At 38.7% G+C, this 17,888-nt stretch overlaps 1 protein-coding gene across 1 annotated transcript in view; it reads left to right on the plus strand.

Moving 5' to 3' along the window:
• Positions 1-11,942: 11,942 nt before the first annotated feature.
• The window catches only part of cadpsb (Ca2+-dependent activator protein for secretion b), a 59,005-nt gene continuing 53,059 nt past the window's right edge, over positions 11,943-17,888 (plus strand). The window contains 2 exon segments of the mRNA XM_034532248.1: positions 11,943-12,224; positions 12,227-12,280. Coding sequence (XP_034388139.1) covers positions 11,943-12,224; positions 12,227-12,280 — 336 coding nt within the window.

A 17,888-nucleotide genomic window follows, 5' to 3' on the forward strand; every position in this document is an offset into this window, starting at 1 on the left:
ATTTGCATTGTAATACAAAGGATTCTGCTGACCTCTTTTGGTAGCAAGTCTGTTTTACAGATTCACTTTTAGTGACTGATTTTAGAGTCGTGCACATCACTGAGTAAAATTATATCAAATGTACCTTGAAAGAAATTTGCTCTGATGTCCTTAAATGACAAATATATCTATGTAAAAAAACTGCTATATATTACTTTACACGTTTACTGAGTACATCTATTCACCAACTTCAATCCTGGTAAATTCTATTTTTCACCACAGACTGGGAAATGTCAATAAAAAGCATCACCATTGATTTAGATTTTCTTTCTAGTATAAAAAATAAAAAAACTCCCACTTGTTACCTTAAAGGAAAACATGTGATATGATAGAATGCATGTTTTTATGGCCATGGGATCAAATATTGTGGTTTCAATAGAGATTATTATTCTTAGAGGTCTGAGTGTTTTTATTTTGGCTAGACTGTTTATTATCGTCGTATTACAAGAGCTGAGGTTACTTCTTTTTTTGTGTGCAAAATATTCACATTATCATATAAGTTAGTTTTTTTTCTCTCCAATATTTGGAAATTTTTAGAACAACTTATATGATAATGTGAATATTTTGCAACCTAGATTAGACATAGGGTGTTCAAGTGATATCGGATTTTGTGCACTCGAAAAATAATACATTTTCACTCTTTTAGTAGCTCTTAAAATAAAAACAAAATTGGGGTTAGGTTTTATTTCCATTCATTTGCTTACACTATTGTAAAGTACTGCTCCTCCTCTACCCACAGTTATCCCTACATCACTGGATCACACATCACAGTAATTAAAAATACTAAACAGTATGATACAGCATAAACGCAGCTATTTCAAAAGTAATCACAATAAAATGACAGAATGAAAAGAAGATGTAAACTAAAAAAATACACGGATGAAAAGTAAAACAACCTACTGATGAGTTAAATGGGCAACTATAACTAGGTAGCAGGTAGGGAGTTAGGAACATAAAAACAATGACTTCTAAAAGTCATTCGAAGTGTGTCTTGAGAAGTTACCTATAAAAAAAAGAAAGATTGTGATTGACTTATTCCCTCAGGCAAGCGTTTGATGGTAATGACAAAATGACTCATTGTATTTTCACTCGATCTATGCTGAAAAACAGACGGAAGAAGTCGGTGCCAAAGGATGGCTGCATTTTGGTTCATATGAGGTGAAAGGATTTGAAAGGATGCCAGCAAGATGCCAGACTTAACACAGCGTTTAGTTATCAATTCTGAAAGTGATATATACCCAGTGCTGAAGAGTAAAAGCTGGTATTTTTTAGTTTCTTTAAACTAATTTTGTACAATCTGGAGGCTGACAAGAACATTACACTGGGATAAAATGAAAGAAGAAGGTTAAGAAGGAGAATAAAATAAGACATGAAACCTCCGTCCAATTTGTTAAAAGTTCAAATAGTTAACATTTAGAATTGTAATTTTTTTTTTATAAATAAGGCAAGTGGAGAAAAATATTAAAATATAAATTGTTGTGGTCATGACCTTTGTTAATTAGATTTGTTTATATTGTATAGTAACCCTGGTTTCTTTGTTTTCAGCAACTTATTATTGTTTTTAGGGAACGTATTGGAGACAGGATACATACACATTTCACATATGTTGGTTGGAGGCAGTGGTACTGTAGAAATACTCAGATCTTTTAAGTGAAAGTAATAATACTACAATAAAAAAAGAGGGAAAAAACTGTTACAAGTTAAAGTACAAGCATTAGCATCAACAAGTAAAAGTACTCATCACGCAGCGTGGCCAATTTCATAATATTGGATCTCATATTATTGGATTATGGATGCATACATGTGTTCATAAGGTGGAGCATATTGACTGTCTCTCACTGTGTGGGAGCATCATCAGAGGAGGATGTCAATGACCATTACGTTGCCTAGAAATGTAGCATTGTGTGTCACACTACATGGTGTGTAAAAAATGTCCACTCTCTCTCTCTCTTTGCTTTAATTTGAATGTTTGTGATCTGTTGCTGCTGTCAAGTTTATATTGTCTCTATACCTCTGTGTTGGCTGCCATGGTAAATATTTTACATTATTTACTTCCACCCACCGCCATGTACATATTTTTGTTTTGTTTATTGTTGGTATTTTTGGTGTAATTGTTTGAGCTGTGTCCACTCAGTTCACACCTGAGGACGGGGTGATGTTGTTCCTTTCGCGCAGGGGTCTCTAATAGGCAGAGTCTGGACCCAGATGCCGTTGTCTCCTGACCCGAATCTATAACTGGTAGATTACAACAAAATATTACATTTTTAACATGCACTTCTATTTAAAATCTGTTCTTAGCCCTTTACAGCCCTCGTTCAGCAGTCCAGGGCCCTATTCCTCATATGTGGTTCAACTAAGTCGCTCAAATGTCATATTAGCCAGCTTAAATATATATATATATATATATATATATATATATATATATATATATTTATATATATATATATACATAACATCACCCGTAGGCTCACACAGCTCGGTGAATTTCACCGACTACGTCTGGATAACTGGATGAAAATGTGCTTTATTCTCATCCATTTGTGCCTGTGCATTGACTTTGCATGGAATCTACTCGCAACGCTTTTGGTGTGAACACAGCATAAGTGTTGCGAAAATGTATCGGCTAATTTTAAGTGCCTCGTCACCCCAATCAATCCGATTATATTTCTTTAAATGTGGTTGTGTGTGATTCTCTCTATTCTTCTCATGAGTCCAGCTTAATAATGTTCTACAATATTCTGGAGTCGTGGACGGAGCCCGGCCATTTGTTATGAGGCAGGTGGAGTCACAGATCATCTAAGATGTCATGGGTATTGTACAGTACATGAGTAGTGTACAGTACATGGGTATTGTACACTACATAGCCTATAGCAGGCAATTGCAAGGTCCATGAGCCCTATTATCAAAGACATATGATTGTTTTTATAGCAATGTAATTTGAGGCAAATTCTGTCATAAGTACCTGCACATTAATAATAATAATAATAATGATAATAATAATGCATTTAATTTATATAGCGCTTAATTAATGCTGTGAAAGCCTTTTCGAGTGACAAAATCTGCCTCGACCGTGGAAATTACTTTGAAATTACGAGACAAAGTACAAATTGTTAAAGCAAACGTACCCTCAAATCTAAAAGGAAGGGACAGAAAATAAACAATATAAGAGCCCAATATGATCAGAATCCTAACACATTAATTCACTGTCCAATAATAATCTGAGAAGGCAAAAGAGCTGAAACAAGTGTTTTTTTATAACCACAGATAAAGTCCTGCACACAACAAGATGAGAACAGTATGGATATCTTGGCTTTTTTTTTTACTGACATCACTTCACACCTGAATTCAATTAATGTAAAGCTGCAGGGCAAAGACAAATCTGTTAAATTAGGTTAGATATTATTCAATGTATCTTTCTTTATTTCATTTAACAATCAATTGTTGACTACATACAGACGTTAATACAACTGTTGGCTACTTCAATACATATGGCACTAAATCATAGCTCAAATTAGACATTGTTGTAATATTCCAGACATTAGCATGAGGAAATTCTCTCTATGGACCTCACTGAATTTGAACTGAATACCCCTGTGGTAATGTATTCTATAGTCTTATAATCAATTATTTATTGGTATGGACTACAGAACAAAACAAAACATAAACAAAATAAAAAATACAGTGATGTTTCATCTAAAAAACACACCTTTTGAATTGTAGTTTTCTCTTCTGCTTTCAATTGAGAATATACTCTTATTAGTGATGTAGTCAAATATTCACTTTATTTGGTTATTTAAACACAACAAAACATGTGACTTTAACTGCTCTTTGGTTATTCAGCCACCAGAGGGCAGTACTTAGCTATGCTCTTTGAGAGAAAAATCCCTAAAGCTGCAGTGATGAGCTCTTCTTATACTTTCTCGTCGCATTTGATCTTTCTCCTCCCTCCAAAATCCAGTTGACAGTTGTGTCTCCTATATGTAAAATGAGCTAAATAAAGATCAACTCTTCTCCTATTGCATGCAACTGATTTGATAAATCGTATATCCCACTTGATGAGAAGATTGTGCTGGTCCATTAACAGCTTCAGGGTGAGTTCGTCATGTTAAAGTGGTGAAGCTCCAGCCTCTCGCTGCATTATTAATGAATCTTTTTCTGGCATCATTTCCCCTCTCTAACTGTGGGAGGAAGAGACAAGCATTAATCTGGTGGTTTTCATGAAGCTTCCACCTGGAAAAGTGCTGTCCAATGAATTGATGAATTCTTTTCTGGCAGAGGGACACCTTTGGCCCAGTTCTAATCTAGAACATGCAATGATTCAAGCCCACTTAAAAAAAATACTAATTCAGGCTGAATGTATGCAATATATGTTTGTTTAAAAAGTGCTCATTCCAGTGTTCCCAGAAATTATAAAAAGGAATCTTAAACATACACACAGAGTATATTTTAGCTTCTATATTTCCATCTGTATTTCTTTTGCTTTTAGATAAAGTAAAGGCAGAATCTTGTGTAACAAAATAAAATAGTGTACGGTAAGACTCAATGCATTTCTACATGAAAGGATGAAGAGAAAATGTAAAACAGAGGAAATAAAAGACACAATATTTTATTCATGGGACTGCTGGGATGCCACCTCAAATTCACTGTAAGATTAATGTCAAAGAGGGATCATGGAAAAAAACAAACAAACATGAAATAATCTTACTTAAAAGGATTTAGATAGATTACAAATAGATCATCTTCTCCTTCCTCTTAAAAGCCAATTACCACCCATCTCCACTTTAAACTGTTAAGCATTTCACTCTTTTGCAATCCACATATCCAGTCAATTTCACCAAAAAATAATCTGTTACATATTGCATATATTATTACACGTATCTTAAAATGCCAGTTAGCAAGGATGTATACACATTCTTGGTGAAACTGTTGAGCGTCAACAAAGAGTATTTGCTGGGTGTGAATCCCTCTGTGAGACGGTTATGGTAACTGCAATGCTGACACTGACCCTATTCCATCAATCTCACATTAAAAACGCTTGCAGCATTTAAATATTTCAAAGAGCTCCTGAGCTAACTCCAGAGAAGCTCTGAGCCTCTGTGTGTGTTTGTGTGTGTGTGTGTGTCTGTGTTTGAGAGTTAGTGTGTCACTTTCACTATGACAAACCATTTTTTAAACTGTTTTTAAAATGCGGTTAAACTCAGAGGTCGGGCCTAAACACTAAGCTAAAGTCTAAGGAGAGGAATATAGGTCTGAATGATACAAGTTCATGTGCACATGATAAATCTTTCTGCAAAAATAATGACGTTCCTCCTCTCTCTTACACTCTGACACTCTTTAGGAATACACACTGAATAAAATAAGAATGCTCTGTACATATACTTTATAGAATGGCAAGAAGAATTTATAAACGAAGAGATCTGACTGGGGGAAGGTAGTCATAAATATATTAGTATGCTTTATTATAGTCTGGTTCGTTACTGTATGCTCTACATACATTGAGTGTGTCAACTCTTTAAAGTGACAGTGTGCAAAACACACTTGCAGGAACACGTTAAATCACAAACCTAGTTTGAATTATTGCTTTGATTTTGTGTATTTTTTAGGATTACACATTTTCTTATGACCCTGGTTCTTGTGTTATTTATTGTTTTTAATTAATTAGAGACATAGTTAATGGGAAAAAAAAGACTGTTAAGATGATACGCAGCAGTGCTGATAAAGTCAGGCGGGTTTTCCCATAGAGGTGACTTCAATCCAATAATTAATTTATTGTATAGGGTCAATGTAAGTTCAAATTATTTATCTGCTGAGCTCAGTCAAATATCTAGTAAAGTGTAGAGTATATCTATCTTGTAAAGTATATACAGAAGATTTCACCAGGTTTAACCTATTCAACAGGGAATTTACACCCTGACAGCTTTATTTCCAATAACAATTAATTGACAAACATCTTGATATTTGTCAATATACTTAACGTCATTAAGTTGCTTTCATGTGTTCATATGACTGAATATCAAATTTTTTATTAAAGGGATCTCACCTTAAAATGATTTCACCTCAAAGTCCAATTCGTAGCTTTTCTGGAGGTTTCACTCATACTGTGTTCGATTATATCTTTTTCAGCAGATGGAGTTTTCCTGATTGTCATGGAATTAATGCTTGAAACCACCTTCAATTTGAATTGTATTAATGGTAACAATGGCTACTTGTACGTGAGGAGGGCTGCTTGGAGTGACCAATCCACAGAAAAAATCACTGAAATCATCATCGCTGTATTCAGTCGCTGTAAAAACATACTGTACCTCGCCTGCCAAGCCCCAAATAGCAAAAAGACAACGTTTGTGACTAGCTCGTAAATATACTTGTGCCTTTAGCAAATGAAGAGCCACATATTTCCCTCAGAGGTTGGTGGAGACCAAAACAAATCTATAAGGAGGGTGAACTTTAAGGACCACTTCACCAGGATGGTCTAAAAAGACAACAGCAGTTGAGGGAAACAATCTCCAAACAAAGTCTATTTGAACAGCGGTTCCGGGGCTTTTAACTTATCACATGACCTTCATCAGCAGGTGAAGATGGAGCGAACACAAAAGCTCTGTAATCACCATTGTAACTCCAAGTTCTGGTGAGATTGCTTTCTAAACTATATTAACTTTATGATCGGACAATAGACAAAGGCAAACAAAGTCTCCATGAAAAACCAACAGACAAAATGTTATCTGCATGATGAAACTTGTATTTTTTTCCCACACTTACCTTTGTTGTTTTACTACTCTGAAGAACATCAACATTTAATGTGTACACTATAGTTGAAGTAGAGGCACGGGGCAGAGAACATCAGTCAATTATAGATGTTTAAAAGGTTTGATGAATTCCATTGCTGAGGTTAGTGCTAACTCTCAGAGGGATCTCACGAGTGTGCAGTCGCAGACCACTGAGAGGTGTCACCCATCAGGAACTGGCAGTGGCCTTTTGAGAACCTATAACAAGCTAATGACTATGGAGAACAAAAGCAAACCTCATGGTTCCTAGAGTCCTAAAAACTAGGATGGAAGCAAGAGCCTTCAGTTATTAAGCTCCTCTTTTATGGAACCAGCTTCCACTTTCAGTCCGGGAGGCAGACACAGTCACCTCATTTAAGAATAGACTTAAGACTTTCCTCTTTAATAGTGCTTATAGTTAGTGCTGAATCAGGTTTGCCCTGGTCCAGCCCCTTGATATGCTGCTATAGGCTTATAGGCTGCTGGGGGATGTTTTAGGATACACTGAGCACCTATCTCCTCTTCTCTCTCTCCTTATGGATGAATTACATCTCTCCATTGCGCCTTACTAACTCTGCTTCCTCCCCGGAGTCTTTGTGACGCTCGACAGTCAACTCTCCCTGACTGCCAACATTACCGCAATAACACGCTCCTGTAGGTACATGCTGTACAACATCAGGAGAATACGACCCCTTCTCACTCAGAAGGCGGCACAGGTTCTGGTCCAGGCTCTGGTCATCTCCACGGCTGGACTATTGCAACTCCCTCTTGGCAGGTCTACCTGCTAATGCCATTCGACCTCTACAGCTCATCCAGAATGCAGCTGCTCGACTGGTCTTCAACCTACCCAAAATTTACCCACACTACTCCGCTCCTCCGCGACCTTTCACTGGTTACCGGTGGCCGCCCGCATCCGCTTCAAAACATTGGTACTTGCGTACCGTGCTGCGAACAGATCGGGTCCGGTCTACATCCAGGACATGGTCAAACCGTACACCCCAGCCCGTTCACTTCGCTCGGCTTCTGCCAATCGGCTTGTAGCTCCTTCACTTCGAGCTAAACACTCAACAAAGTCACGACTGTTTGCTGTGCTGGCTCCTCATTGGTGGAACGAGCTCCCCATTGACATCAGGACAGCAGGAAGTCTCTACATCTTCCGTCGCAAACTAAAAACACATCTTTTCGACTATACCTTGAATAGGGAGGGTAGAGCCGTAGTAGCACTTAAATGTCCCTTACCGATAGCACTTTGTTGTTTAGCACTTTAGTAGCACTTAAATGGCACTTACGGATAGTATTCTGTAGTTTAACGTTATTGAAGAAATTGTACTTGCTTGATTCTTGTTGTTCTGAGTTTGGACTCATGGTTTAATGCACTTATTGTAAGTCGCTTTGGATAAAAGCGTCAGCTAAATGACATGTGATGTAATGTAATGTAACGTCTCATAGGGTCCATTGGACCTGGCGGTGTCTGATGCCTGGTGAGCCGTCCTATGTCGTATGTGTACAGATTGTAAAGCCCCTCTGAGGCAAATTTGTCATTTGTGATATTGGGCTATACAAAATAAACTGAATTGAATTGAATGCTAAGAATCAACAAGGGCAAGCTGCCGTGTGAGTAAAAACTAAAGAACTAATAAATGTCAGGTCAGGGCTACAGGAGATCCACTAGAGCAAAACTGGAGAAGAGGAGTCCTTGAAAGCATTCCTGTAGGGAATTTGCTGGTCAGATGCATAAGGAACATCTGGAGTAGCAGCTAGTCAGGCCAGCTGTCAGATTCAATCAAATCTCAGGGTGGAAGTTGGCAGGCCGGCTCATTCTCAGTCCATGCTGAGTTCAAAGAAGAACAGGGGTCATTAGTGTGCTGGTACTGTAAGTACCATGATGGTGGTGGAAGTGAACACAATGAAGGGTCATAGAGGTGACGTTGGTGATAAGAAACAATGAATTTTGAAAATAACCTCCCTAACCTCAATCAAAATGATGGGCCCTGAGTCAAAATGTACCTTGAAGACATTAATTAATATATATGTATTTGTATTGGTGCATACCCCAGCGTTAAATTATGTTTAATTATATTACTTACAATTATTGGGAGTAGAAAACATGTGGCAGGTGGTAGTATTTCTGCATCTGGGTTTACATTAAGCTGCCTGTGTAGTCTGCTCTGTGCACTGGGTTTAATGGGAACTTGAAGGATATAGACTACATTTGCATTTTTAGGCTGATAGGTGGGATGTGAGGAGATCAATAAAGGCCCAGGAGGACATTTTGATCCTACTACCCTGAAACTGATGCAGCAAAAGAGAACTCAAACATTATTAATTGAATTGTGTACACCTCTGCTTTTCCATCTAAACATGGATTGTGTCACCATGCTGCCAGTCAGAGACTATATTGATCTCTCCTATATGTGTAAGTGCAAGCATGGTTGGGTAAAGTTACAATAGAGCAATTGTTTCCCAAACCTGCAGTTCATGGGGATGAGTGGTCGTCCGTAACCACAAGGTAGCCGGTTCAATCCCCACTCTCCCCATAGTTGCATGTTGAAGTGTCCTTGAGCAAGACACTGAATCCCCAGTTGCTCCCCGGATGCCTCACTGCAGCCCACTGCTCCTTAATAACTAAGGATGGGTCAAATACAGAGAAGAATTTCCCACTGTGGGATCAATAAAGGATACATTACATTCTTAATTATAAAAAAAAAGATAAATCACAACATGATTAACAAGATAGAATTTAAAGAACACATTCTGAATTACTGGATGGATACACCTCTAAAAACCTGATCAAATGTATTAATGTGTATAAGAAGGAAATATTGCTTCTTGTTTGAACAGCTTCTAACTTATTGACATATATGCAGCCTGTGACAAAAATACATTATCAGCTGTTGCTGAATTTTAAGAGGTCATAAACCAAAAAAGTGGAACATGGAAGGAGATACTAGAGTTAAGATCATAAACCACTCAGCAGCCGTACTAGGTGATCAGACCAGCTCGACAAGCCCACTCTTAAAATATCTCATCAGCAGGGGGAGATATAATCATCAACAGATCAACTCTGGTCTAGGGCTTTGACTTCATTGTATATTATGCCATTATTATGAGAAAGGGGTTTCCAAAAGAATACAGTTAGCAGAGGATTGCTAGATAGCTGCAGTGAGATTATCTCTAATGTATTTCTACGGTCTACAGGTAATGAAAATAATAACATATGTTAAGTAGATGTCTGACAGTGTTTCTCTCTTAATTTATCGAGGCCAATTGTGATTTGTCTGTCAAAAGGGCACCTGGTAAGGGGTCAGAAAGTAAGTGTGACCTACAGTCACTGTCGTCCCATAGTGTCATATTATTTTAAAAAAATAGCTGCTGTCCTTGAATCAACACATTATAGTCTTTGCATTGTCTGTCATGTTGGCCAATAGACAAAATGATACCGTTTTTTTTAATCGTGTTTAGACCAAGTTAAAACAACTGGTAGTTTTTTTTCAAGATTGGAACACGAGATAAAGAAGTAAAACAGTTGGCAAGTGTTGTCTAGCAGATAGACACCATTTGTATTTTAAACCACGTGCCATGTGAATGTTACATTGCAATGTTGGAAATATTTGAAAAGGTCATGTGACAACTGTATGCACAGTGCAGCAAAACACACTTGTATATCATCAAGTATTACAAGACTCTGTCATGTCCAGGAAACTGTCATGTTAAGTTAATCAGTTTCGTGTCTTGTGTCCATTTTGTCTCGTGATTTCCTGTTTTTATTTTGAAAGTCAACTCTTCTCTTGTTTCAGGCAACTTGTTCCTTCCCCTGTGTGTTTCTCCTCTGGTCTGATTGTCTGCCTCGCTCCTGATTGTTTCCACCTGTGCCCTTACCCTGTGTATATATTGTCTGCGTCTCCCTTTGTCCTGGGCCAGTTCGTCTTGTGTTTTGTGCCAGAGAACCAGCCATTTCCATAAAATTCACCAGTTACCAGGTCATGTTATTTTGTTACTTTGTTCCTATTTTTGCTTTTTTGCTATTTGCCCAAGTTTAGTTTCTTTGCTACTTTGTTCGTGTTGATTTTATGTTTGTTTGATCCAGTTTATTAAACTGCGATTTTTTGTTGTAACTTTGCCTCGAGTCGTGCGTTTGGGTTCAAGTCTTTGTTTGGTCATGACAGACTCACATATGTCATATTTAAATATAATATACGATAATTCAACAAGTCGCAAGCTTTGCTTGATGTTTTTTTTAATATCAAATATCAACACTATATGTTTGACATTTCATTTGGCCAGACCCTGTGTGATTTTAAGTACACACCTGATGATTTATCTTTATCTTGAATAATACATATCTACGGATGAAACGCTAATGTGACTGCAGCGTGATGCAAGACATACCAGCACATGCTGCAACCATCAATTACTCGACCAGCAACCTACAGACAGACAGGGAGCAGGTCATGTGTTCATGGCATCTCCACCCTTCAACAGCACACGGCGCGGGGAGGCTCAAGAGCCACATTTTACACCAACTGATCTGAATCCCGTGCACTGAATCATGTGCCCCATTTCAGTGACAATATCAGAGAAATGCAGTGGCAGCCATCTTAGGTGTACCACTGCAGAGCGCTAGATGAAGGACGTGTCGCGCATCCTTCACTCTCTGTTCTTATTCTGTGTTCAGGACCACGGCCAGCTCCCCGCGCCTGCGTCCCCGTCTGGCAGGCTGGGAGAGGCCATCGCCCGCTTTCACCAGGAGAAAAAAAGCCGCTCTCCTTCCCTTTAGCTGCAGGCCACACTACACTCCCCCTGCTCCTCCCCTACGCCCTCTTCTCACCTCCCCCTCTCACATCCGCAGCAGTGACTGGCCAATAAAAAACAGAAAATACGTAAGCATCGACGAGTGCTCGGCGCAGGCGGAGAAAGTGTGAAGCAAAATCAACCTCATCCAGCTCCACTCGTACTGCTGACATCCCCCAGCGAGCGAGTAGCCTACAATCAGGGCCCATCCCTGTCTTGACTTCGGGTTTATATTCTTCATGAAATCTAGCCACGGATAAGACTACGGCACAGCCATCATCTAGGGGATATACATATTAAAAAAAATAAAAGTTTAGGATATCTGTAGAGACGCATCACCTCTAGAGCAAGATGTTAGATCCGTCGTCCAGCGAGGAGGAATCTGATGGGATAGTGGAGGAGGAAAGCAAAGAGGCGATGGCACCTCAGGCCGGATCCCGCATCTCACCGAGCAGGACCAGCGAGAGTTCGGGAGGACTAGCGCCCAGCAGCAGCAGCCGCAGCAGTGCCCGTCCGACCAGCCCGAGCCCGTCAGCCGCCAGCGAGGAGAAAGAGGACCTGGAGAAGCTGCAGAGGGAGGAAGAAGACCGTAAAAAGAAGCTGCAGTTGTATGTTTTTGTGATGCGATGCGTCTCGCCTATCCATTCAATGCAAAACAGCCCACAGATATGGCACGGCGACAGCAGAAGGTAAGAGTCATTGGTGTTAAGGCCTGATTTAATAGCCACATGCTGACAAATGCCTACTTTCATATCGCAGATGTTGTCATTGATGACCTACATACGGTTGAGCACAGAGGGGGGTATGGCCTATCGGTAGCGCACGGTTCCAGCACAGTCCCAGTGAAACCAATGTTTGTTTTTTTGACGCAAATTGTTGAAATCCTCGGAGCATGACAGCAACACATAAAACGCTCTGAGCTCCAGATAGTGAAAGTACACATGGCAGCCTGCTGCAGAGCTGCAGACTGAGTGCAGTCCATATTACTCCATATGCTAGCTCATAAGTGAGATTAATCTCAGAGACATTAATTGAAAGGGCGTTTATGGTAGATGACTATTGTACATGTCGTTGTCCTTGTTGGCCTACATCTCACCAGATGCTTCCCTATAGAGATGAAGCTGTGGATATATCATGCCTTCCTGGCGGATACCCAATTCCGACCCATTTGCGCCACACTTATCCCGTCAATTTGGTCTCCCAAGGTGACTTTTAGGCACAGACCTCTTGAGGAGGGTTGCTTAATAGCCCTTCTCTCTTTGCAGATGAGCGTGGCTCCTCTCAGCAGGTTGTCGTCAATTAATTGCATTAAAAAATAAAATGTCCACTTGTTTTATTTATTTATTTTTCTAAGGTCCAGTTCATAAGATCTGTATAAGTTACTATAAGATACAAGGCCTACATCCTGGTTTCACGTTGCTGCTGTGAGGCTCCATTGACGCTAAAGCCAATTTTGGGTCATAGTGTCCTTACTGTCAAAGTCACCATGCACAGGCTCTACTGTACTAAACGAAGGTTGAATTGATTGTGGGCAATGGCCCTAGTTTATTTTCCAAAAATAGACCATCTGCTGTTTGTACTCCAAGGTTGTAATGTCATTTTCATTTGTTAAGGCACAAATCCCATTATAGATGTGAGGGATAAACACGTTTTGCGTGTAGGGCTGCCTTTTTGAAACATTGACATTCTCATGGCTCAATGAGACCGTTGTAGCAGTTTCTTGCAGCTCACCTCACAAGGCAGTTACTTTCAGTGTGGACTTGTACAGAATTCATTCAACTCCGTTGTAATCACTGATCATGTATCACTCTTACGAGGAAACAATTCCTCTTCTGCTGGACACAGTTTAAGCCATATGGTCTGAATGGTTTTCTGCTGACTCATGCACACGTGCATGTGGGAGGCATAAACCACAGTGTTTCCATCTATTTGTTTGTTTGTAGTCCCGCTCAGCGTAGGTTACTGATAGTCTAATGCATGCTTAGTAATGCACGTTGATATCTGGTAACCTTTCGCTGTGGGTGAGTGAATATCCGGTGAAACAATCCAATGCCTGCTGTTAGACCAGGAAATCAAAGTGTGTCTGTCTCCCTACAGTCTGCCTTTGACTTTGATTTTTTCCAAATTTGCTTTGGCACAATACCGTCAGAAACATCCCTTAAATATGGGCTCCTCAGAGGTTTGTAAACAATAATGTATTAAGGAAATTCCTCACACCGTTGCCTGCACAATTTAATATGTAACCTATTACAATTTATGTTATCATAGATTAGTCACATAAATATGATGAAGCAATTTCTGTAATGAAAAGACTTAAAGGCCTCAGCAAAACATGTGGAGCAGCTCCATGATAATCCGTTATTAGAAGCTCTGGCACACAAGCAGTGATGGGCTATCACAGAGAAACAGGCCAGGCTGCAGAGTATGCAAGCTCCACTGCTCCTTGAAATGTATTGCTATAACCTTGTGACAGGGTAACACAATAGGGCAGTAACAGGCTTCCTTTTGAGGGGCAGGGGAAATATTTCTTCCATCAGTCTGAACGATGTGTTCTCAAGCAGGAGTATGGAGGCCACTGCTGTTCAAATGTTGGTTGAGTGTATTTGCATATTTGACAAGTGTTTGCATGCAAGGCTAACTGTCCTGAGACACACTTGCACTAATGGGTGCCCCCTAAACATGTCTTGAATAAAGTATTGAGGTTATTGACAGACTTGTATTGGTGGAATTATGGCATCACTGTGGACTGTCCTGTTTTCCAAATCCTACTTCATTTAATGGCAATCCGCTGCCTAAACTGTGTGCACAATGGAATTAAATATGAAGGATAATTCATAAGGCAAGGTCATGACATTATGAGTGCTTTGTGTCCCGTAATAATTAATAATCAAATGACATGCTGTGGCATCTTCATCTGACTTCATCTGACACCTCCAGCAGTTCAACATTACTCATTGGAATATTGTAAACATCTCTATTAGATAGATTGGCACAAACTTTCATCTTCCCAGATGATGAATCCTAATGGCTTTGTATCCTTTGACTTTTTTTTTTCGTGCCACTATGAGGTTGGCATTTGTGTTTTTCAGTGAAATGTCTAATCAACTGTTGCAGGAACATTTGGCCAATATGTTTATATTTCCCTTAGGATGAATATAATAACTGTGATCTCTAACTTTCATCCTTAGCCATCATGAATTCAAAAGTTTGGTTTGACCTGCAGGTTAGTTTATGAACAAATACAGTGCCTGCTAATTGCTAATGTTAGCACATGTTACACTTGCTAAACATTAATATGTTAGCGTTGTCATTATGTTATCATGCTGAAGTAAACATTTTCTGAAAGCCCTGCTCTGCCTAATCATAGCCTTACTAAGACGCGTACAAGGCTGTGCTCTCAATATGTTTGGTATTAAACCCAACTGTACAAAAACTGAAAAGGTTCTGATATTCTTGTGTAATGCAGATTTGTAGCTCTCCTGCTGTCAAATAGAAGGTAGCTTTAGCAGTCAAACTGCTGAAAAATAAATATGATATATCAAACTCAAACACACAAACTGCTTTTATAGATCACATTGAATGTGTATTTCTGAATGGAATAACATCCGTAGTTCAGAATTTTTCTTCAATTAGAACGTGTGATGCCCAGATGATAATCTGACCCAATCAACTCATCTTCCAGCAGTCCTCCTTAAAAGAGTGCCTCTTGGCTCAGCATTTTAATACTATACAGTATGCCTTTCTATACTTTGAGGGAGAGGAGCTGTGAATTGTGCAGCAGGCTCTGTGATATGAATGTGAAGTATAGTGAAATGCAAATTTGTGAAGTTTGCAACATTGGTGATTAGCGCTAAGCCTGGCAAAAGAGTTTGGGTTTCCCAATGTAAACTGGTTTTACATGGACTGGGATTCCTATCATGTTCGTAAATTGAAACCGTAATAATTGCCTTGCGAATGCAAAAACCTACTTAAACCCAACTCACTGTATTTCTAACTGACCCTATACGACTACTTGTCTTGCCAAATGGTAGTAGAGTAGAATATATAAATTATTAATTATAAATCTAAATAATAGTGAATTGTGAAGTTATCTTAAGGCCGTGGAGATGTATTGTGATTAATTTAGACAGTTTCAAAAGTCATACATGGACATAGTTAATTAATCTTTAAACATGTATTCAGTGGATAAACATGGTGATATAATGACATGAAGATATGAGGAATGGAAACTAGAAGAGGGAGCTGAGGAAGAGAGGCAGATCAAACTGACATCATTGGAAGAGGCATGAGTAAAATTAGTAACATTAAAATTCACAAGAACACCCTCTAACTGATGTATGTGCAGTAATGATTTCCATTAACTGTTCATGCATTATATGGTTTTAAAAATGGTAATGTATAGATTATGCCACTTATGTCAATGCCCATTATTTCTCCTGTCTTCCTTAAACAAAATCAGAAGACACTTTATAAATAAGAACAAAGAACATGTAGATATACCGATACGGTGAAACTACTTGAGCTCATTATGTTCATAAAACAGTTATGTTGACCAAAAGAGCAGCTGTAAATGGGGAATTTATGTATGACATTGAAATAATTTGCATTCTTATGTAACATCTTTAAATGGTGTTGTGCAAAGGCATGCTTTGAGTTAACATCATAAAACATGTTGAAGAATGTTATTGTCAACTACAGTGTGAGCGTGTTCCAGCAACACTATTGAATAATAAAGATGTTCATCATTGGTATGGATATGAAAGTGGATTCCAAAGGTATGACAGCTGAAAAGCAGCAGGCAAACTCACCTACAATCTGTGCAGCCGCATGTAACAAATTACAGCTTTACAAATCAAACAGCACTTCTGTCTGCATATAACCAAGAAGGAAGGATACCATTGTATCTCTTAAAATACTAACATCTTTTCACAAAGGTTTGACTACTTTAAAGGGAGCAATCACAGTTCAAATAAATCTGACTCATATGTGCCTTGTGCATTTGAATAATCCAGTAGTGGGACCTGATATTTGCTCACAAGGCTATCATTTACCAACAGAAATACCTGCAGAAATGTAAATCATACATTGCAGAATGCTTGCACATGAATGTACAATACTGTGTTTTAAGGTGGCATCATGTAAGGTATTATTCCTCATAAGAGGGAAAGATATATCTGTGTTCTGGCTTGAAAGCATATCTCACATAGTGATATTTCTCTCCTCTAATGGTCCCCTCTCTGAATACAGTATTTACTTGTTAATTATCGTACAACCTTTGTGTCCTTACAGATACTATTTAATCATGTCTGCTGTCCAAGGCAGCCTTTTGATTTGGGCAGGCAAATATTAACCATCTACAGTTATCATTTGCTCCACCATAATCCGTGGTACAATACAAAGAGCCCCATGTTTTCCGAAGGACATAGTCGGTGGACATGACACAGAATTGTCTGGTTGTGGACTGTTAATATGTCCTCATGCTGTATGCATGGGTTGAGACAGATTAATCTGCAGGGCTCCTGTCATCCTTTTTTGCATTATTGCTCTATAATCCCATGCTCCCAATACCGCACAATAATCATACTCAATGAAAAGCCGGTACATTGAAAATGGACATTGGACATTAGCAGCCCTGGTATGATAACATACTTTTTTTTAAACAAGCTTTACATTACAATTATTTTCACCTTTATTGTGATTACAATACGATTCTGACTAACCGTATCAAATTTAAAATTGGGGATGCATTATTTCCATTTGCAATAAATTTGCTGATTATATTCCGGTCTATAAAATGTTATTAAAAAATAGACAAAACATCGCTATAAGAGAGTCCAAGGTGATGTCTTGCTACACTTACAATTCATACATATTAAATTTACCATCATATGAGGCTATAAGAAAACCAGCCACCATTCACATTTTAGCAAGCAGAGCCAGAGATTTAATTGAAATGAAAAAAAGCGTCATACTATCAATTGATTGTCAAAAAGTTGCAATACATTTTCTTGCAATTGACTAATTTATTAATCAACTAATGGTTCCACCTCTCGTCAACATGCTAATTACAGACATTTTCATCTGAATTGTTTTGGAATAAAATAGTTGGGTTTACTTATTTAGGTTTGAAACGTCAGTAGTTGCTGAGATCGGTGGACTGCTGGAGCAACCTCAGCTCGATTAGTGCGCTAGTGCTTGCACATTTCCAGCAACTAACTATGTCTGTGCAGTCTTTGCATGTTAATAATAATGCCAATTACTTTATACTTTCTCATCAGTACCTCTTCATGCTTCAGA

The sequence above is a fragment of the Cyclopterus lumpus genome, chromosome 5 (genome assembly GCF_009769545.1).
Source record: "Cyclopterus lumpus isolate fCycLum1 chromosome 5, fCycLum1.pri, whole genome shotgun sequence".
Lineage (NCBI taxonomy): Eukaryota > Metazoa > Chordata > Actinopteri > Perciformes > Cyclopteridae > Cyclopterus > Cyclopterus lumpus.